The following is a 24,188-nucleotide window of genomic DNA, read 5'->3' on the forward strand; positions in this document are numbered from 1 at the left end:
CTAGACCTTGTAGCAGTTGTTCTGCGTGGTGAGCGCCAGTTGGCCATTGGGCGCCACCTCGTTGGCCTCGTCCTCCAGCAGGCCGGACACGTCGGCGTTGGGGATGCTGTCGTGGTAGCTGCTGAAGCTGATGTTGTCCTCTTTCAGCTCAATGGTCCAGAAGGGGGCGTTGAGCTTGCGGTTCTGGTACTCTCTGTACGTATACACGCCACCGACAAAGCCCAGAAGCACCACCACCACCAGGATGATGACGGCAAGGATGATGATGTTGAACTGCGTCCATGAGACATCGGTCAGCGCCGCTGTGGTGTTGTCGGTGGGGCTGCTCAGGCTGGTCAGCAGGGCCTGGGTGGTGGATGTGGCCGTGGTGCTCGGCGCCGTGCTGGTGTTGCTGCTCGACGTGGTGGCTGTGGGGGAGGTTAGAGTGGAGCTGGTGGTGGACGTGGAGGGGGACGACACGGCTGATGTGGTTGTAGCTGAGGGAAGGATCCGGGGAGCTGTGGAGAAAGAAGACGATAAAAGATCACTGAAAGTGTCCAGATACGCAGACAGCGTTCAATGCAATATTTGCAAGGCAAAATGCAAGGCGGGCCGGGGAAACGCATCAAACACCTGATGAAGCACCTGGTCAAAACGGGATTTATTCAAAAGCTGAAGAATGTACTATAATGTTTTTGACTCATGGAAAGTGATGACTGCTGCATCAGCTCCCAACGCTAGCAGCCCTACTACTAGCTTATCTATCAGCAGGGAAGAGGAGTTAGCGTTCCAGTCTTTACCTAGAAGTGTGCAGTTATGTGCTTGGGCATCGCCGGTGTATCCAGAAGCACAGAGCTGGCACTGGTTCCCAGTGGTGTGGTTGACACAACGGAGGCAGTGGCCTGTGTCAGGGTGACAGAGCTGGGCGGGGCCTCGGGGGTCTGCGTTACCGCTGCAGTCACAGGGAACACAGGACCCAGATGATTTGTAGAAGCCAGCGTTGCACTTCTTGCACTGTGGGCCACCGTACGGCGGAAGACACTGGTCACACACTTGGGAGCCACTGGAGTCTGTATATGGAGACAGAGACACAAACCAAACCTTAAAGTGGAACTAAACCACCTTTTCAGGCGTAAATATCACCATCCATCCATCATCTACCACTTTATCCTCCACCGGAGGGTCACGGGGGGTACTGTGCCTATCTCAGCTGACATAGGGCGATTGGCGGGGTACACCCTGGACAGTTCGTTTTTCAATCAATAATTCATTTAATATGGACACTATTGACTAAAAGCCTTAATAACAGCCTCTATATGAGAAAATTGCCAAAATTAAAGATTAGATTTTGTCTCATGTCATGTCACAAATATATGTATATACTGTTCATGTTAGTATAACAATATCAACAACAACAGACCCTTGCTAACCAGGCTGCTCTGTCTCTCTGGGTGTTGAATGGGTGTTGAATGATTTAGACACAGATCAGTGATGTGTGCAGTGGCCTAGATGTTGCTCTCTCTCTCTCCCTCCCTCTCTTGTGGTCATGTGACTGTGTTGTATTCCAGCTCTGAGGAAGGCTGCTCCTTTAACCTCTGCTTGCTGCTGGAGAGGGTTACATAACATTATATACATTATAACATTATATATATATATATATATATATATATATATATATATATATATATATATATATATATATATATATATATATATATATATATATATATATATATATATAAATACATATATATATATATATAAATACATATATATAATCAGGAGGAAACACGAGCTGTACTACTGTTCACCAGGCCAGACCTCCTAGTTTACCCATCATCCTTCACTTTGCTATGATCACACGCATCTAGTACAGACACTGTTCCAGATATTGCCATTAATCTATGTGCACTGTGGGGGTCAAAGTGTCTTGCCCAAGGACACATCAGTATAGCAGTGAAGGGAATTGAACCCATAACCTTCCAGTCGAAAGATTACATGCTGTACTACCGTATGTACAGTGTGCACATGTGACGGTGCCTCGGTTTATTCTGCAGCAGTCACTTTTCCATTGTAACTTGAGGGAAAGTTCAAAATTACTTCAGTGGTCCAGCAGAGGGCGGTGTGAGAGCTGCTTGACCATAGATCCCCTTTGAATCGATGTCCTGAATTTCATCACCAAGAGGCTAAACCCTACCCTCGAAGTATGACTGTTGATTTAAGCTCTGATCAAAACTCTCTTTCACACAACCCAAGTGAAAGACGCTTCCTTAGTTCAGAGCCTAATCCATGCCTTAGCCGCAGTGAAAAGGCTAACAGAGAGTGGGATGTTTCCACACACCTCAGCCAGTCTTGTTGCTGCCCGACATCTCAGCTCAACTCAACTCAGCTGAGTCTGGTTCACCCGCCCCCCCTTTCCCCATTGCACAACCTCCGCTGCTTGCCCCAGGCAGGGCTGAGCAAACATGACCCGACAGCCTGAGCGCATCTATACGTGGCTGTTGCCATGCGGAGCCACCGCCAATGGAAGCGTCAGCGTATGCCGTCGCAGTCCATGAACGGCTGAGCACGGGGGAAGATGTTAGGCGAGAGGATGTGATGAGGTGTGAGCACAGCAGTGATGCAATGCTGGATGCAGTTTGCCGGCACACTCTAAGTGACCTTAGCCACTCACTTTTCCTGTGCCAAAGTCCATTGAGAAAATGTGTTTTTAGCTCACTGGGACACAGGAGTAATCACCAACGTCACAAAATAACACAAAATTTCCAACTGAGGCAGCAATGGATCAATAACTCCTGTGTGCTGTGATGTAAAATCAGGGATGTTTTCCATGGAGTTTGGTGTGGGAGAGTGAGTATTTAAAGTGACTGTCATTCAACATTCAAATTGTCTTTAAAGTGACAGAAGGACATGAGATTTACCTGTCCACAGCACTCATTTTGACTTTGGAGTGCAGTATCTGTTTCAAATGCTAGAGGTCGCCATTGTACCTATTTGACATGCATTAACCTTTAAATGAAAAGAAGAGCTATGAAAGTGACAAGTCAAGACAAGACAAGACAGAAATGGGGTGTGGTGTATTTGTCATGCCTATTAAAACATATATAATGCACCTTTAAAAAAAAAAATACACACAAAATGAGAGAAGTGAAATTATTTTAGGCCAAGCTGAGCATCATTTCACACAGAGCTGTAGAGGGCGTAGCAGAGGCTTCTGAGGTACTGGGACAGAAATGTGCAGAATTCTGTTGTGACATACCAGTGGCAGGCCAGAACACGAGTTCCTCCTAACATTACACAACACAAGAGGGTGGTGTCATGATCTGGGAGATATATTTTCTAAGTTCCACTCGAACCTTCCACATGCCTGTTAAACCAGTCAGTGTTTTCCTTTCATTATGGGCATTTCATCTGTTTTTAAAGGTTTAGAAAATATGAGCCAGACTGTAGTTTAAGCCGTATATCAGGTCAGAGACCTCTGGCTGTGCTGTGCTGTGTTGTGTAACTGGGTCAGGAGCAGCCTGGAGGTGAGAGAAGTGGAATCACACAGGAAATTAAATCACAGACTGCACTCCAGTCTACAGTTCTGCAAATTTGAACATTATTGTTCTTACCACAAAAAACCAAACCTCATTATGCATGTACATTATAAAACACAAAGAAAGATAAAGCCCCAGGAATCACCATTCATCATAGAACATGTGACCCCATTTCAGACCTGGTATTAACACCCGTGGACTGTGTTTTGAATGCATCTTCAAATCAGATTAAAAAAAAACAAATACAGTCAGCGGTGGCTTGGGGACAAACGAGGTCACGTTCTTGTACAAGTCTGAATGCAAATTCATCCTCAGGACACTTTGAATACGGCCTCCTCAGCGGACCTGTGACCTGCTGCACTTTCACAGTCATTCTTCTCCTCAAAGATTCTAAATTAAACAACAACATCGCTTCACTTTTGATTAGCATAACTGGTTTCATTTCAAAACACGTGTCCTGACATGTAGTTGAAAACAAAGGCTTCAGTTAGGTATCTCACCCTCACATCATTCTTTCAGGTCATGACAACAGAACATGAATTAGCAATCGAAGGATTCAAATTAAATCCTCTACTCCTCATTGTCCGTATCACTGACGTCATGGTGTGTGTGTGTGTGTGTGTGTGTGTGTGTGTGTGTGTGTGTGTGTGTGTGTGTGTGTGTGTGTGTGTGTGTGTGTGTGTGTGAGCAGCAGGGACACTGACCAGTGTGACAGGTGCCGCTGGAGGTGGTGTTGGAGCAGGGACACGGGGAACAAGCCTCCGTCAGCGTGGCTCCGGGGCTGCGGTAGAACGTGGGCTTACACTCCTCACAGTTGGATCCCTGGGTGTTTTCCTCACAGTTCAAACAAACTCCTAGAGAATAGAACAAAGGTCAAATGATCAGGTTATTGTTGTAAATTTTAAATTAATTAATCAGAATTTGTGTTTGGTTTCTCGTCTACAACAGCATAATTTTGGAATACAGATATTATTGTGATGACCTTAAACATGCCGTTTGTAGTCGGGTCAGTGTGTGTGTGTGTGTGTGTGTGTGTGTGTGTGTTGTGCCTCCATGATCTCATGGATAGAGGTTACAGATACCCGACTAAACCTGTGTAAAGGCTGCCAGGAGCTATATATTATCTGTCGGGGCGTTTCCTCCAAACATTAACCTGCCGTATGTCAACAAAGAAGCGACTTATGTCAGTGGAACAGTGATGGTGAGAAAAAAGAGCTGTCAAACAGCAGCTGTTGATAAATCATTTTCATACTTCATAAATCTGTTGATTCTTTTATTTTATTTATTATAAACTACTGCATACAAATATGAAAAACTATTTCAGATACCAGATGGACTTTGCGCTGCATTCCATTTGCATTGGAACTCGGAACAAGGAAAAAAAACACACGCAACTTAAACATCACATCTAGCTCACCAGCATACAGACCTAGTGATTTATTTTAGAATATGCCACTATGGGGTGCTGCATCTTACCTCATGACTTTTTATGATCTTATTAAATTGATTATTTTCCTCAAAAAAAAAAAAAATGATGATATCGTGAATCGCAATGACACAAATGAATCCATACACTGTTTGGGCAACACCATTACTTTGCATTTGCACAATGTCTTGTGTAAGCAGCTCTGTGGGTGGGAGGGGGGAGAGAGGGAGAGAGAGGGAGAGACAGACAGACAAGAGTAAGAGCGAGAGAGCAGGGTCAGGATATAACCATGCTAATCCACGGCACTGTGTGTGAACACACTGGGGCCCAGGCCACAGCATTCACTCCATCTGGCCCTGCTTTATAATGACACAACATATGGCTTCTAAAAGCAAACCCCCCCCCCCCTCCACCAACACCACCTAGGCTCCTTCTCGTGCCTGGCTGTCACTGTAGCTGTAGGTCTTTAAGTCTTTTAAGCTGAGCCTGCTGGGCTGCTGAGCTTTTAAATGTGATCAAGGACACAGAGGAGGAGAAATTGACCTTAAATCACACACAGGGGAGAACACACACTGGACATTGGTGATATGGTGTCATATGATCCATGCTGAGCAGACTCACCGGACTGTGGGTGGCAGTAGCTGGTGTGGTTGTGACACTGGCAGGGTCGACAGCCAGTGTTGCTGAAGTGGAAGAAACCCGGGTGACACTCGTCACACTTGGGACCGTACACTCCCGTCTTGCACACGCATGTTCCTGAGCTGGAAGAGGCAGAACAGAAGATTTAAAAAAATATATTATATCTCATTTATGAAGAATCCCTTTACCACTTTATCTCTAGACAGTCTTTTCTGATAGTAAACTAAAGTTTGGGTTGCTTGTAAGTCACTCAGAGGTAACTATTTTATTTAATATAATTATTGTTATTTTCTGGTCTCAAGCAAATGCCTGGTACTTTCAAACTGAATCATTAGAATCAGCAAATTTAAAAATGGTCGACATCATCCCATCCAAACCCGGACCTTTTTCCATACGTCATTGATAAGTGCCAGGATTTGACAGAGTCTGTCACAACACTTACAAAGAAAATAAGCACGTTACCGTTCCGGTTCCTGAAAAAACAAGTAGTGGAGTTTAATGCAAATGCAGACATGAAATGTGCTGTGACAGCCTGCTATGAGCATAATTATCTCTTAAACACACACACACACACATGCAGGCTGTAACTGATACCGATATTGTATCGGCTCATCATGGACTGACTGTTGAGGCCGGCGTGATCCAGGCCTTATTGACTTCATGTGTTTTACAGTACGATTGCTCTCAGCTGACTGCATATCGGTGGAGATAATACCCTCAGGAATGTTCTGGCGAATTAATCAAACCGGATTTGAACCCTTTCGCAGTAACACACACACACACACACACACACACTCACCCTCCTACACAAATGACACACAGCACTTTGTTTGTCCGTGTGTGTCCTCAGCACTCTAATCATTCTGTGTGGCTGACTGCTGCATGCTCATTAATGCATGAGGGTTAGAGCGAGAGGCTTCAGTTGTCGGTTCTTTCCCTGACCCCACACAAATTCAAGGCAACTTCTTAGAAGAAGCACTAAGCAGAGCCTAAGCTGGCCGCAGAAACCCAGACAATGGACTCACAAACCTAATCTGGGGACAATGACTAAAAACAATTGAAGTAAATCAGGAGTGACTCGGAAGTGCTTTCCCAAAGCGTGTGCCTGTGTTCATACAAACAGTGCTTTGTTAAAGCAAGTGCACTTAATGCAAATGAAGTAGCTCAGGGGCCCTGATCAGTGAGGCGTGAGCACTGCTGAAGACGATGAACAATCCTCACCTCTCTGGCTAAACATGCAAACACACTGGAAAATAAACATTTTAGCCACCTTGCAATAGGCTGACCTAAAAATATGTACTGTACAACTTTAGTAGGGTTGGGTACCAAAAGGTGGTACTTTTTGTACTAGTTACCGATTCCCGTCAGTACTACCGAGTATTGGTTCACTTTTAATGAATCGGTGCCAAATTTCAGTACTTTAATTTGCGAACTACGCGTTGCAAGGCTACGAGAGCTAAAGAATTTATTTGTAAATTATGGTGGAAAATAAGTATTTGGTCACCTACAAACAAGCAAGATCTCTGGCTCTCACAGAACTGTAACTTCTGTGAGACCAAATACATATTTTTCCACCATAATTTACAAATAAATTCTTTAAAAATCCTACAATGTGATTTCCAGGCTTTGTTTTCACATTCTGTCTCTCACAGTGTAAGTGTACCTATGATGAAAATTACAGATCTCTGTCATCATTTTAAGTGGGAGAAGTTGCACAATCGGTGGCTCATTAAATACTTTTTTGCCCCACTGTATATGGTCATGTAGGAAGTGCTGAACGATTCTGTGAACAAATCTGTGAATGCCGAAAACAACGGCTTTGTCAGTAAGCGCTAAAACTGTATAATGGCAAAGTGCCATTTATCAGCTTTGCCATTATCCAGAAACAGTTTGAAAATACCAGGCATTTGCCTGTTTGCAGGCTGCCAAATCTGCACCGTGGTGTCTTGCACAAGAATAAAGGAGGCTTATCCCCAACTAGTGTAGAAATTGGGGTGGAACTTGCTAGGTGTCGACACATGCTGTATATAAAAGTAATGATGTGATAATTAATCATATTAATTCTACATTGATATATCACAAAATATGCTCATATATATATATATAAATATATATATATATATATATATATATATATATAAATATATATATATATATATATATATATAAATATATATATATATATATATATATATATATATAAATATATATATAAATATATATATATAAATATATATATAAATATATATATATATATATATATATATAAATATATATATATATATATATATATATTTAACTGATGCTGGCATATTGATAATAATTTCTCATGAGTCAGGATGATTATTTATCTATTTATGGAAAACTTGATAGGGACAGATACAGTGTACAAGGACAAACTGATGTGTGCAATGCAAGTTTCAGTGATTACAGCAAAATTCAAAAACAGCCTCCTACAAAAGGCTTTGATGAAAATAGACAAATGAGATTGAATTTAAAAATAGAAAAATAAAATCTCCATGGGTGTATTTTTTCCAAAGCTTTTCTATACTGCAGCAGGAAAATACTGCCAGTGTCGACCACTATCAGCTGCTTGTGTGATGACAAATCAAAGTATAATGTGTTATAGAAAGGATTCTGCTGAGCATATGACAGAGACCAGTGATATTAATGCTGTATGATGTGTATTTTATTGCTTTAAGGGTAGTTCAGTATAGCACAGTCACTGGTAAATGGATGATATTTACACCAAACTTTCCTTATATTAATGGCCATTCCATGAGTTTTAAACTACAGTTTTACCACACAACATCTTCAGTACTTTCAGCAATTGACTCTACCTCTCAAGTCACAGCCTGCCCAAAAGTCTGTAAAAATGTATAAAGAACACAGTGTGGAAACTATTCGATTAGGGTTAGGGCAGTTGTATTTACTTCATAATATATGTGAAAATATTTAACACATTTCACTGGAAACCAAGGAAAGAAACAAAAATCGAAATCCTGAGCAATGAAAATAGCAACAGAGTTTGTGATGAGCTCGTTCTGTGGAAGATTTTTCATGATCTGCCAAATGTTTGGCTGGTCAGCAGCAACAGGAGCCGTTTGTGTATCCTCCACCTCCGGGTGCTAACATACAGTTGTTTAAGCTCACATAGAGTGGTCCTGTTGCACATATATGTTAGTTATGGAGTAGGGCTGGGCAATATGGCCTCAAATCAATCTCACGATATATTGAGCAGCTCACCTCGATAACGATAAATGAACGATAAGTTCGAAGTTGCTAAATGACGTCATCTGTCCGTATTGAAGCTCTGGTCAGCCGCACTGTTTCAGACAGAAATCTCGCCCGAGAAGACAGACTGTGTTGTGATTGGCCAGCCAGCGTAGAGCCTTCCCAACTGTCTTGTGATTGGCCAATACCGGGAAGTGACATATCAGCACACCCGCTCTCAGAAACGCAGCTCCCCCTCTGGAACGGTGGATGCACTGCTACTCATTATCAAAACATTGTTTTAACAGTGTTTAAAAATAGCTTCTTCACGACTCCCCGCCGCAGTCCCTTTTATGACTTTGACCCGGAGTCAGAAGACACTGTCGCTCGTGAAACACCTCCACAATGGACGTTATTCTTCTTCTGTGGTTCAATGTACGCAACCGGATGTGCCCAGACAAGTGCACGGAGCAGGACGATCTGCTTTTCAGGAGAAATGCTGTTTACGTAACCGGACCGGGTTTTTTCAGAGATCTTGCTGAGCCCGAGATTACAATAAAACACAGTGTTCTCAGCAGTGGCTGAACTGTTTGTTTAGAACCTTCAGGGCTTCGTAAACAAGGTAATGACGCAGATACACACTAAAAAACAGCGTTAATTGGAACTTCCGGTCTAGGTCCGCTTTAAAGCTTACAAGGTGACACACACATTGAAACTATGACATTTAACCAGTTGTATTGGTATTGGTAAAAGCATATTGAACGTAATAATGCAGTCATGCACACGTTGGCACCCGTACCATCAACTGAGCATAGTGTAAAAACTTTTTCTTCATTAAATCTCCCAATTCATAATCGATTCATAGTCTTTTAAATAATTTTTATATTGAAATGTCGTATTCTAGTCGAACGGGGAGAGCCTCTGCCTTGCAACTCCTCAAAATGTGCTTGCTTGTCGTTAGTCTACCGTCTGTGGTTAGCGTTAGCCGTGTGGCTAACAATTGGCCAGTTAGCTCACAGTCCACAGCTAATTGTTTGTGACAAGAGACAAAGGCATTTGTTGTGGAAGAGCGAGGTCTTGTTGTTGTTGCTGACCTGGTTCTAAATGTTCTATATTTATTTCTAACTAACATTTATTTATGTTTATTTATTTACTGTTCTTAAAGGTGCCATATGTAAGAATGTAGCCAAAGACGGTTACTACATTCAAAATACAGAGGTCTTTTGGGTTACGTTTTCTGACGTAACTGGCAACCCGTGGTTGTTCGGCAGCTGAGACTCTACTGACTGCAATGATTGGTAGACAGCGGTAGGCGGCGCCACATGCCAAAACATGATTTCAAAACATAAACATGATTTGCAGTCTGCAAAAGAATTTTTTTAATGCAAATATTGTGTTTGTACTGTTGTTGTTGGTGAGTGAGGTCAGTATGTTAAATGAATATTATTCCTGAGTCTCTGTGACATTAGGAGGATTTTATGGTCAGTTGCTTTAGATTTATTACATAATGCACATTTAATAAATCTTAATAAAAAACGGAGAAACTTTATCTTACAAGTGAAAAACTTTTTAAAAGTACCGAAATAAGGTACACAGGAAAAGCCTATATGAGGTGACTGAAAGAGATAATCAGAGGCTGTGAGCAGCCACAGATGAGAGCCGTCTTCTGAACGTAGCAGTCAATCCTGAGTCAGACGTGGCTCTACGCACTTCACTGCCATTTTCTGATAACAGCAGGACACCACAGTGAATCAGCTCACTGCTTCCTCTACAGCTCCGTTCGGAACTGGTCTTAACACCTGTCCTCTGTGATCCGATTGCACACGGACAGTGTGAAGCATGACTATTAAAATGCCTCCTGGGTGGCCTCCTCTAACCAAATGAGACTCAATCTGGCTTCCCTGCCATTGATTCAAATACACGTTGACATAACTGTTTGCCAGTGCATATTTTTAATGAGCAGAAAAAGAGTCCGGAGAAGCTCAAGTGCTCAAGTTTTGCTTATACAGTTCTTATTGTATTTATGAAATGTTTTCATAATAAATATGATGATTATGATGAGATCTTGTCTCATGTCCCAATACACAATACATAGATATATATGCCCAGCCCTACTGAAAAACACTTGAATTGATGTACTTTTCATTGCCACTAGAGATGATGTAAAGACACTCTGGCAGCTCTGGTGCATCCACTGCAGTGACACATGATGCAAAGGCGGAAACATCTGCATCCACAATCAATATTTCATCACAGACAGTGGCGCCTTCCATGCACCACTGTGCACAGAAATGTCTTGTGAATGATGCCCTCAGGAGCTGACCCAAATACAGTGGAACTGCAACAACATCAATACACATTTGTCAAATATTGGCATCATGAGCTCAACCAACAAATTGGGCAACAATGTGCAGGCTGGTCATTTTCTTAAAATGTAAAAATGCAGAATTTCACACCGTGAGTGAACAAGAGGAGGAAACATGATGCTGGTTAAAGTCCTTATGAAGTGTGAAAAAATATCTCTTCTTACTTTACCTCACAGGAAAATGTGTTAGTGACCACCTTTGCCAAATATGAATGATTAAAAACAGTGGCTGAGCGTTTAAAATTTTGGTTTGAAATCAGGTCAAATTCTCACACTAGGACACTAAGGGGCGTGTCCACTGTAGGAGCCAATCACAAACATACTGGTCTACTTTCTGGACCAGTGAGGATGTATTTGGGGAATCAAGTTTTTTAAGTGTGTTTTTGTGTAGAAGGTTGCACCTTAAAGTGGGACTGTGCAAGTATGCGTATTTGCCTCTTTTATACGGAGCAGAGTACATATTTTATGACACCACCAGCATAAACATCCATCCACCCACCCATTGTCTACCGCTATATCAACCCTTCCCCTCTCCCGGCCAAGTGCATTTGTTTTCAACAGAGCTGGTTAACCCTTCCGTTTGCATCCTGTCATCGCGGGATTTGGCATGTGTACATCTTATTATCGTAACTCCTAGACCGTTTTTGTGAGATCGAGAAAATTCAAAAACTTTAGATTGGCGATGTCCTCCAAGGATGGTTTTCCGCTAAAAGATGGTAGAGGGGAGTGGAGACAGCCCCCAATCTCTACATAACAAACCATTTAACCCTCACAATGACTACTAAGCTAACATATTAGGGTAAAAATCCTGCGTAGTTCCGCTTTAAGCATGTAAATGTTGAAGATATGTCGATAATATATCGTTACAGCATTTGAGGTGGAGTTATGGTAACTATAATAACTTTTAGACATGCCTAAAAAAATCCTGAACAGAAGACTGGAGAGAAAGTTTTGTATCTTATTTGTTGAAATACTCTTTATGTCCTGGTAGCCAATGATAAAGAACCTCTAGTTCCAACATCAAAATCCACATCAACACTGATTGTTGCTGAATCACCTTTATCTTCAGCCTAGTGCGACACAAAAATGCAATCAGATAGGGACCTGAAAACTGCAGCTGTTAAGATCAGGTGCGACTGTGAACAGATCACCTGGCTCTTGTGTCGATGACAGTCCCAGTGATAAAACTAAATGATGTGTTTCCACGGTGTGTGGAATACGTCACAAGGTCACACCACAAACCGAGTCATGGAGTGAGCGAGTCGTGGCCAGCAATGCAAGTAAAAGGTGAGTTAATCAACAACCTGAGGCCCTAAAAAAAGAGCTAAGTCAAGTTAGAGCTGAAGGATGGCAGGTTCCCCATTTCATGTTCCCAGCAGAACCACACTGCTTAAGAGCAACAGATGGTTGAGCAGCCTCAGGTTTAAAACCTAACATTGGGACTTAACTCGTGTTTTTGGATTGTCCAAAGGTTTTAGATTTCTGGACCGTACCATGATGCAAACTCAGCATGAGAGTCCTGCTTCTAATGGCAAGGAAAATGATGTCAATTTCTTGGGTGGAACTACAATCGCCCACAACAGTGATTTAAAAAAAATGTTTTATCAGATTGGTGTCACAAAAATATGTAATCCTACATCAGATACGGTATATTTCCAATACGTAGCCATGTGACGAGTGAGAACTGCCAATCAAACAACAACAACAACAGAGAAGAGTGCGCACGTGCTGTTTCAGAAGATGAAGATGTTCACGACATGAAAGTCAGATGCAAAACACTGCAAAAAGCTATGAGCTGTCAAATCTGATCTGGATTTGAAAAAATCATGGTGGCAATCAAGCTGATTTAAAAACACAACAATTACATTTGATGGTCTGGGAAACACCGATCAACATGTTTTAACATTTTCTGAACCAAAGGATTAATCAAGAAAATAATTGATGAATATGAAAAATAATATGAAAGTCCTAGAAACATCGCAATTTGATATTCATGCTTTCAGCCTCAAACTGAACTGACTGTTCTTGATATAAGATACACCCTTTTTATGGTTTTGCATTGCAACGAATAAAAAATAGGCCTTTTATTACATTCAGTCCAAATCTTTCTGTGAAAAAAACAAGCAAAGTGCAGGACTGTGTCAAAATTGTAGTCATGAGCACAAATCCTGACCTTGGGGTTTTACATCAAAAGACAATGTTTTAGGAAACAACAATCCCAGACTTTGAGCCATGTACTGCACTGCACTTACATAATGCAGCCTCAGATACACTGTAAGGCTGCTTCCTCTCTCCAACACTCCATAATAGCATCAAAGTGGTTGGTTTTGTTATTCTGCACAAATGACGAAGCTTCTACACTTCAGGTAACAGGAATTAAACCTTTCAAATACTCTGAATAGCAGATGGGTTATAAACAAATAGACAAGTGAATGTGGCTAGCATCTTTAGACAGTCTTAACCTGACACCAGATGCCATTCATTTCTGGACAAGGCAGTAGCAGTGAGATCGGCTTTAGATGCTGCGCTCACAGCCACATGTGAGGAACGCACTGAAACGACTGCAGCTGCCCCGAAGTTCTGTGAGCAAAGCCCTTGTCACAGGGCCACGGCAAACATGCAAATCCATATTTGCACTAAGCCAGAGGGTGTGAGCCTTGCCAGACGTCAGCAAACAATGGAGAACAAGATGATGCAAGTTTGATGTTAGACCTGCCGGGTCCAGTTCTCCAGGCATTTTTCTTCTTTGGTTGTTGATTATAACAACTTACCAGTGGAAATTGTTCAGTCATTTTGCATGAAAGGACCATCCCGACTTGTAAAAAAATTCAATTTGTACAAATTTCTGACCCGGTAGTCGTTCAAATATATTTGATATATATTTTTTAGTGCTGGACATGTGTACGCCGCATTTGACGTTGGGCGCTTTTCCATGACGACTGACCGGAAAAAGATGTGTGTGACGTCATGTTAACATGTGTGATGTCATGTTAACGTGAGTCTCTAAAGTAAAGCTAAACTTTAAAAACAGAGGCACACATACGCAGTACACACTAGGTACACTGGTTATTTGTAGCACTGCTCTTTTTGTTTAATAAACAGACCTCTCCAGTTCAACTGTAGGCGCGCTAACGGTGCTAAAGGAGCTAAAGCAGCTAACGGAGCTAACTGGTAAAGGGTCCCTGGACTTCAGTGCCGCAGCACGAAAAACTGTGCGACTTTAGAGACGAATTTTAACAATCGGGAGTGATGTAAACATGACGTCACGCGCATCTTTTTCCTGTCAGTCGTCATGCACTAATGTTGAAGCCGTTAAAATGCCCAGCACTAATATTTTTTATTTATGTTTATTTTCGTTTCATAGTAACTTTAGTCGTACACATAGTCTTTCATTTTTAACTATAGACATGTTGCTAAGCTGTTTATACGCAAAATACCATGTGGGCTTTTGTTATCAAGTAAATTGCTAGTAAATTGAACTGAAGGGTCAGTTTAGTTCAGTTCAGTAAACTATACACTATTATTTTGTTTTAATGGTGAAAGGTTTGGAGGAGTTACCAAAATCAGTACATTGTAGATCTTGGCCCCCACTGTTGTAGTATATAGCACAGTGGTCTGTCAGCTAAAGGGTGGGGCTAGCAAACACACTACAGTCTCTTGATTGGTGGCTAGAGAATCGCCACAGAAACAAAAGGAATGGAATGGGAAAACGACAAAACCAGCCTTTTTTAAATGATACCTCGTACTACAACAGAAAGGGAGTTTGTTTGCCTTTCTTTTTAGTCAAATTACTCCACGTAGAATATATGTGCTACACTGCGTCACACTAGCATGGCATGCTATTTACGTAGCTAATTTGGCTGACACACCCCAAGGTGGAAAAGCCAGATCAATGTTTACCAATAGAAAACTGTGACGTGGGGAAAATGACTGCACTTTACAATGGTGATTCAGATGCTAATCTTTGTCTTTGTTAATGCTTGACCTTTGTGTGAAAAGACAACTCTAAAATAGAATGTTTTTTTTGTTGCAGAAGAACTCAACACTGCGTCGTGTCCTCCTGACCTCATTCCTCTCCAGTCCATGCAGAATAAACCAGAACACATACCGTCAGTCAGCTCTTATCACACAGCATCCACTGCTGGCTGCATTACAGGTATGTTGTTGCTGACAGAAGCTGCTGCGCAAGTTTCTCTTTGTAAAGAAAGCACAGTGAAATTCAGCTTTCCGTGGTGCCGTTTGGAACGGTTCACCCTGACCTGTCTTGGGTTTTCAAAAAGGGGCTTTGTTTTACATAACAATTCACATAATATGCACAAGCTATAGCATCACATCATAGCAGCGAGACACAGCGCAGCTCGCCAATAAATACCAAACAGAAGAAGAATGCGATAACGTAAACAACAATGTAGGACATCCACCTTTCTGTCTGCACCTTCACCTACGTCACTGAGCTCTTACAACATGACAGGCACATCCTGTCTCTATCCAAGAACAATTTCTGTTAGTATTTGGACTATGTAAGTCTACAGTGTCTATTTTTTGGCCTTGAATTGAAGGAGTAAGCACAGACGGCACATGTGTAGCCTTCTGGGCGGCCTGCGGGACAGTGGTTTTGGCTAAATGGGGGGAATAATGAGTCTGCAGACCATGTTGTTAGCAGAGCCGAGCTGAGCTCCAGTCTGAGTCTGCAGCAGATAAAACACACACACTCATTCACAGCAGTTTGTGTAAGGGACTTGGCACAGCACAGCACTTCTGCTGCTAAAGATAGTTCTTCTGAAAGCTGCAGCTTGTGAGCAGATATATCACACATTTTTCAGAGGCATTAGCTTGTTTTTGTCATTAAAAACATAAAGTAATGTTGTTTGCTCCACATGAGAGAGTTCTAGGAGCAATGAAACACTATTTTTTGGAGAGGGAAAATCTCAAAATGCAGAGATGGGTATCCATAAAAAACAATGTTGTCGAGTGTGAAGATGATACAGGATGATGTAGCCTGACAATGATCTGTTTTTGTTGACAAATCAACAAAAACGCCAACTGACCGCTGAACTCTGACGTGCAGTGGGTTTACCAGAGCCCCATACAACCATAACACTGAGTACAGAGCAGCTGAATCACTCTACAGAGCTGGAGAAGAGACAGAAAATGTACAGATATCACTCTTTGATCCAATGTTTACATGAAAACATTGTACATTGCGGCTGCAACTACTGATTATGTTCATAATCGATTAGAGGGAGCAGTGAAAGTAGCCTGACCTGTCACACAGAGGGTTGACGGCACCGAATGAGTCGCAGCTGCAGGGCAGGCAGCCGCTGGTGCCGTTGGTGAAGAAGCCCTCCTCACACTCCTCACACTGCGGGCCTGTGTATCCCGACACACACCGACACTGACCGGTGCTCTGGTCACACTCGTCCGGGTCAAGGATCCCTTCGGCGCCGCTGGTGCAGTTACATGGGCTCTCTAAAGACAAGAGAAACAAAACAGTGTGCTTAATATACACTTATTATAATTCAATTATGATGGAACATCAGGAAGCTTCCAAAGCTGAAAATAAAAATGCTCTCACTTCTTGTTTTTTGTCCTTAAACCAAGATGATTCAGTTTTAATGATTTATTTGTTATATTAAGAAACCAGAAAATATTATGTAAAAAGCTGAAAAATCTGAAAACTGGTTTTAATTATTTATTTTTTTAATCATCAAAATAACTGAAGATTAATTTAAAAATTTTAATTCATTCCATGTAATTATTAAAATTGGCATTAAAAACAGACCAACTAAAACGCTTTGTGTAGCGATTACACAACTTTTTCTCACAATAAAACTCTCCCACACCAAAGCCTATAGAGAAAATCTGTGTTTTATCTGGTTATCATTGATCGCAGCGTGCTATACTTGAACTATCCCTTTAAGAAAGTACAGGACGGATATGATGACAGGCGTGAGGATGACCCCGAGAAGCAGAGAGCGGCCATCTATTATTAATCTGATCTCAGGTTAGGTGTGGCATTATTGTACTGACTGACTGTTGATCTCAGCTCAGCAGTTTACACCAAGACAACAAGCAGATAAGAGAGAGCACGAGATAGGATACTGCTGTTCATGCCCTGGCGTCATACCACTCACATTATTCTGCTCCCCCACTGTGGCTTCAGCACTTTTATGTACCTAAGAAGAGGCCTGTATTTATGAAAGTGTATGAATGTACGGCCACTGAAGAGCTGTCAGTCTATATCACGCCTCACAATGTCTGAGGTCTGGGTGATCACCACACACACAACATTCACGTCTATTCATTTGGACAACCTAACCAAATCTATTGTCATTTGTGTCAAGCCAAAATCAACCTGGATAGCACAGAAGTTATGAAGATAATAAAGTGTAACTAAACGCCCTCTTCTGCAGTTAGTATTGTAATTATGGGAAACTCCGTTGGTAAATATTAATATAATCTTGGCTAAAACAATCAGATCTGATGTACACATAATTAATTTTAATTAAGTTTTAATAAAGGACTCTTTCAGTATTTTTGCATACCTGGGCATGTTCCTCATATTGCTTCTTATATAGATATACATTTTAACCTTAAAGACACAGTGGGCAAGTTTTTTTTGTGTGTGTTACTGATCATTAATTACATATTACCAGTGCTGGGCACGTTAACGGCGTCAACGTTAACAAATGAAGCGTTTCCATGATGACTGACCGGAAAAAAACACGCGTGACGTCATGTTTACGTGACGCCCCGATTGTTAAAATGAGTCTCTGAAGTAACGCTAAACTTTAAAACTGAGGCACATTATTAATGATTATTAATCGATTACTAAATTAACCGGCAACTATTTTGATAATCGATAATCTGTTTGAAGCTTTTTTCATGATTAAAACAAGATTTCTGATTGTTTTAGATTCTTAAATGTGAATATTTTCTTCGTTTCTTTGCTCCACATAAAGAAATCATTAAAACCCCAAAATCATTTTTGTTTGTGGACAAAACAAGACATTAGAGAACATCGTAATTTCCAGGATTGACGAACACTGATCAACGTTTTTTAACATTTTCTGACATTTTATGGACCAAACGATTAATCGATTAATCGAGAAAATAATAGACAGATTAATCGATTACGAAAATAATCGTCAGTTGCAGCTCTAATTGAAATATCCACAAATGATCCCAAAACCACGAAGAGAAAGATTGATGCAGATGGGAGGCAGTTTCAAGAAAGATGGGAAGGCGAATACATGTTTGTGCTTCAAGGACAAAAACCGGTATGTCTTTTGTGTTATGAGGCAGTGTCAGTCGTCAAAGAGTATGATCTATGTCGCATTTTGACACCAAACAGGGAACCAAGTGTGCCAAAGTTAGCCTTCAAGAAAACAACAAATTGTCAAAGAATTAAAAGGCAAACTGCGATCACAGCAGAATGTGTTCACAAAAGCCACAACCAAAAACGATGTGGCAGTGAAAGCTATAGCTTTATTGTGGCTGAAGAAATCACCCGTGCTTCAAAGTCTTTTTCTGAAGGTGCGTTTATATTTAGTTTCATTTATTCTGTCTTACAGTTACATCTGGGCCTTTGAGGGCAACCATTATGCTGATGTGGCTCTCAGTGAAAATGAGTTTGACACCCCTGCTCTAAGCAAACAAAACTGTGTTCCGTTATAACAGAAAGATTAGAGTGGTGAGCACAGCAGACTCTTTATGACTGCACATGCTCCCACTAACACAATCATTTCCAGTCCAGTTGGTGGCTCCCTCTTGTTTTGGTCAAAATAGACAATGAAGCGGAGGGTAAACACACAGATGCTTGAGTGAGACTATACGAGCAAGAAATCCTGTAAAGTTCTGCTTTAAAGTCTCCCAGTAGGTTTGATGTCGATTGGACTGGACCTGTGAGATGTGGCGAGGGAATGGGTGACACCCATTCAACACCGCTCTCTCTCTCTCTCTATGCCTCTGCTGTAAAACAGTGTGACAGCATAGGTTATCTCAGATCCAGTCACGCCCTCAAATCTCTCTTACTTGACTCAATGCTCGTCGTCTGTCTGCGTCTGTGCTGCTACAGAAGAAAACACTAGCACTCCTACAGGGGAATAATTAACCTTCTTTCTATTCCATTCTCATTTCATCACAACTCATGATCAATTTATATTGGAGACATTTTAGGCGTGACATATAAAGGGCCCTACCTTTTCTGCAATGCAGTAATTAATTCCTTCATTCATTCATTCATTGTATACCACCTTATCCTCTACATGAGAGATGCTGGAGCCAAACGTTAGAGTCACAACCCTAACCCTCTCATGTTCACACTTACTGTTGATTTAAAGTGTCCAATTAACCTCTAAATGTTTTTGGACTGTGTGAAGAAACCAGAGAACCTGGAGAAAAGCTACAAACACACAGGGATTTCTGTTATTTCTCGTGAAATTGTGCAAACATAGAGGGGCTGTGAAAATAACAGAATTTAAGAAACAATAAAACTAACTCCATATGGCTCTATATCTGCACAATAATGAAAGGATGTGGAGAAGCATTTACTACAGCGGGATGATGATCCAACACAGATGTCAAAGACTCTCTATAGATTCAATTAACAGAAATAAATGACAGTGAAGGGATATGCCAAAAACCTGCCACCATTTTAGCTCCAGTCATGAACACGTCAACAACAAGGCTGCTGCTGATGATTATTTTTTAAATCATCAATTAACCCGTTCGCCATTTTCCCCCATTTATTATTTGGGCTGATGTCAATAAAATATAGAGAAATGTCATTCACACTCATCTTCAACTACCACACAGAACAAAGGAAAACAGTGGCTGATGATCAGCCAGATACAAACGTTTTAGGGCTGGACGAGGTCCAATTGTGTTTTTTACTGATATACATTGTGTATATAAAATGTATACATTTTGATCTACCTGCAGGTGTTAAAGGTCAAAGAATTTAATTAAAGGATTTGATAATCGGGGCCCACGGTTGGTGTAGTGGTTAGCACTCTTGCCTTTGCAGCAAGAAGACCCGGGTTCCTGGGTTCGAGCCCCGTTTGGAACAACTTTGGAACAAGGGCCTTTCTGCAAGTTGCATGTTCTCCCCGTGTGTGCGTGGGTTTTCTCCGGGTTCTCCGGCTTCCTCCCACAGTCCAAAAACATGCGATATGGGGATTAGGTGAATCGACCACTCTTAATTGACCGTAGGTGTGAGTGTGTGAGTGAATGGTTGTTTGTCTCTATGTGGTCCTGCGATGGACTGGCGAACTGTCCAGGGCGTACCCCGCCTATCGCCCAATGTCTGCTGAGATAGGCACAGCACCCCCCGCGACCCTCTGGTGGAGGAAAAAGCGGTAGATGATGGATGGATGGATTTGATAATCCATATTTAGTGTCACATTATTTCATCCTTTTCAGCGTCTACAAGTCAAGGCTTTCTCTAAATACCTGAAAAACTAAAACAAAAACTAAACTAAAATGACCAAATCTTTTTTTTTTTTTTTAATTAACTAAAACTAAACTGAAATAAAAAAGCAAATTGAAAAACTACATAAAAAATAAAAAATAATGAAAATTTCAAAACTATAATGACCTCGGTTCAGTGCACTAAACCCAGCAATAAAGAACCATGACCATTCTCGAGCATCATTGTCCCTTCATGCTTACATTACACAAGGTGACTTGCATGTGATTGCTTATAGTTTTATAGGCTTGTTAAATTGTTAATTTAAAAAAAAAAAAAGTTTTATTTTATTTTTTATTAAATGGTGGCACCAAGGATTACATTTCGTTGTTCCATCCAGTAACAATAACGATATTCTATTGTATTCTTAAAACAAGATGAATCATGTGACCATCCATCAAAATGTAACTATTTTTGCTCAAAGGTAAGAATTTAATTGGTTCTAACATTTGTGTATAGTGTTATTTTTTTTAAATTGGTATGCAAAAGAGAACAAGCATGACTTAGCTTCAACGTTTTTGTCCTCATTCATTCTTCTTCATTGGTTCAGAAAGGTGGGCCTACTGCCCCCAGCACTTCCTGTAGTGCACTGCAGTTAATTAATGTGATTGGCCAGAGGCAGTGTTTTAATCAACGTCATCAATAATGTTGACTAATCGTAACAGCCCTAGAAAACCACTAATCACACAGCCCTCAACTGTTTGAGTTTTTTCTTCACCAAACTAACAGTAAACAGTAAAATGTATTAAAAATCAACACGATCAGAACTCTGGAGTGGTTTCTTTGACCTGCTGATATATAACAATCAACCCATTCAGACTGTAGCTGCCATCTTGACTTTGTTCTAATCCTTCACTGAGATTAATCCAGACAGCAAAGAACAGTGAGGTGAACAAAGGGTCAGTGACTGGACGCCCTGATGTAGGGAGCCAATATCTGCCAGAATATGAATTTAAACACTGAGTTATTGTTATTAGGGCTGCAACTAATGATTACTTTTCATTCATTACAATCATAAAAAGTGATACATTATCAATGAATTTTTCAAATATTTTCCAAATCACTAAATGGGAAAATGTTAGAAAATGGTGAAAATTGTTGATTAGTTTTGCCAAACCTCAGACTAATGTACTGATATAGAAGAGGAAAAATAAAAGAAAATATTCACACTTAAAGAGGTGAAATTCACAGAATTATCATTATTATTATTTTTTACTTCTTCATACAGTTTAATTGTTTGTTTTTGATCATTCTATATATTATACACTTCAGCATACTATACTTCACATCAATATATTAGGTCATAGTATTTAATATTTAGATCATATTGGCATATCCCCTGTGGTAAATGCTCCATCTCATCAACGTAAACACTGAAATGAAACTCATATCGTGATAAGGTATCTGTGATGAATTTTCCTGGTTTTAAAGGCTCTTGAATTGATCATCTTCATATTTATTATGTTGAATACATATGTGAAATACACCTTTTTTTTTATACATATGTATATTTACACATACATATGTATATATATATATATGTGTACATGTGTATGTGTGTGTATGTGTGTGTGTGTGTGTGTGTGTGTGTGTGTGTGTGTGTGTGTGTGTGTGTGTGTGTGTGTGTGTGTGTGTGTGTGTGTGTGTGTGTGTGTTTGTGTGTGTGTGTTATAGAGCCTGTGCTGGAAAACAACATGTCCACATGTGGATACTGGGAATACTGGGAATGTGTCTTGTGCGAGGTGTGAGGAGGAGGAGCTCCTTGCTCATTCATGGCACTGCCTGCCTGTGTCTGTCTGGCCATTTTGGTTGGATGAGCCCTGCTCTGTAGGTTTTGAAGTGACTGCCTTGCATGCAAACAAACAATGGAGAAGCAGATATTTAAAGATGTTTGAGGATTCTATGTGGGACTAAACATGTCTGACCTCAGTCTCGCACACACAGAGCATCATCATGGGCCTGATGTGTGGATGCTATGGCAACTGAGGGATTGGATAAATTCCCTGAACAAAAACAGGGATCAACCTCCCCCCACACCCGCCCCCTCAAGCCTCCCATATGTGACACACATCCATGTACACACAAATACACACCGTTATATAGTATAAATAAATACATATATACTGTATGTATAATATATATTATATCCATTTTAAGGTTTGTGGTGCACATTGTAGGTGATGAATAGCACTGTATTTGACTGCTAACAGTGGGCTGTGTTGATTGTTACGCACCATCATCATCCATTGTTGTAAATAATGTGGTTTATGCGTCAAAGCCTCAGCCTGTGTCACACTAAATAGGCGCCATTCAAAACAGAAACTAAAAGGTTCCGTGCTCATGTGTGATGATGCTTTGAAGTGCATTTTATTTATAACAGACGGTAGAATGAAGAGAGTCACTCTCACTCACTCACCTTGACTGGTCTCCTGTGAGCCTGTATGATCCGCAGCCCAGGCGTCGTTGACGGAGCGCTGGGAAACCATGGACACCATGCTCTGCAACGTCTTCGTGTCCGGGGCGAACACCGACGTCTGCGCGTCCGTTGACCGTTTACGAGCTGCGGATAATCTCGAAATGGCCGCTGAGGTTATTCCAGAGTGACGCTGGAGGATGCTCGGCCCGGGCGACGGTGCTGCGAGAGGCCCGACACCCGGCGGCCTGTTGTCGGGGAGAGCAGGAGGAGGAGGAGGAGGAGGCATGTCGGTGTGGAAGGTGTCCCAGGTGTCGGCGGCGGCTGAGCCGGGCTTCCTGGTGATTGGCGACGCATCGTAAAGGCTGACGCGAGGCGCAGCTTCGGAAAATCCACCGTATACATAGAAAAGGAGAGTGAGCAGCGCAGATATGTACATCATTGAGGAGGTGGAGCTCATATTGGCTCTCAGCTCTCCATGTAAGCCGCAGTGCTGGTCTCTGTCAGACCGTTTCTCCCTGAATGGCTGCGCGGCTCCACCATTGATGTGTGCGTGTGTGTGAGTCGGCGGTGTGAACGCTGCTACTGCTGCTCTGCCCCACAGTCATCAACACTTCACCTGCTCTGCAACCGAACGTCAGCTCACTGGTGACTGACGCGTCCTTCAGCCAATGGGACAGCAGCACTCACGTGGGTCGGCGCTCGCTCATTGGCTGCTGCCTCAGAGGCTGTCACGCCCCCATATGGAGAAACAATACGTTGTAAATCATAAAAAAAACAACCGTGTCGCTCATGTGAAGAAAATCTACAACACGTTTCATTCATAAACTAAAACAACTGACAACAGCTGTACAGCACAATTATATCAAACTGCCTGCTCTACATGTTTACCAAATATCCACCTGTTCTTATGATTGACAAAATTCAATACAAAAGTGACAAAAATAGTAATATAATAAACAATAACATGGGATAAATGTCAATCATTCAAACGCAACATCGAAAAAGAATAATACATACAATATAATATGGATAATATACAGTTATATGAGAGAATATTTAAAGATATTATTAAAAAATTAATACAATTAAATACAATATGGGCCTTTTAAAGTGTATAATCATAATTACTGCACTACATTACA

The 24,188-nt window shown here is 41.2% G+C and overlaps 1 protein-coding gene across 1 annotated transcript; it reads right to left on the minus strand.

Annotated features, from left to right (window-relative positions):
• Positions 1-23,518, minus strand: LOC310924966 (multiple epidermal growth factor-like domains protein 9; the record flags this gene model as incomplete). Its single annotated transcript, XM_083886832.1, has 6 exons — positions 23,047-23,518; positions 16,426-16,630; positions 5,566-5,705; positions 4,223-4,372; positions 780-1,049; positions 1-497 (listed from the first exon to the last, which is right to left on the minus strand). Exons 1-6 carry the CDS (start codon positions 23,501-23,503, stop codon positions 1-3), a joined length of 1,719 nt encoding a protein of 572 aa, XP_083742958.1. The 5' UTR covers positions 23,504-23,518.
• Positions 23,519-24,188: the final 670 nt, after the last annotated feature.

Source organism: Microchirus variegatus, assembly GCF_963457635.1.
Source record: "Microchirus variegatus genome assembly, chromosome: 3".
NCBI lineage: Eukaryota > Metazoa > Chordata > Actinopteri > Pleuronectiformes > Soleidae > Microchirus > Microchirus variegatus.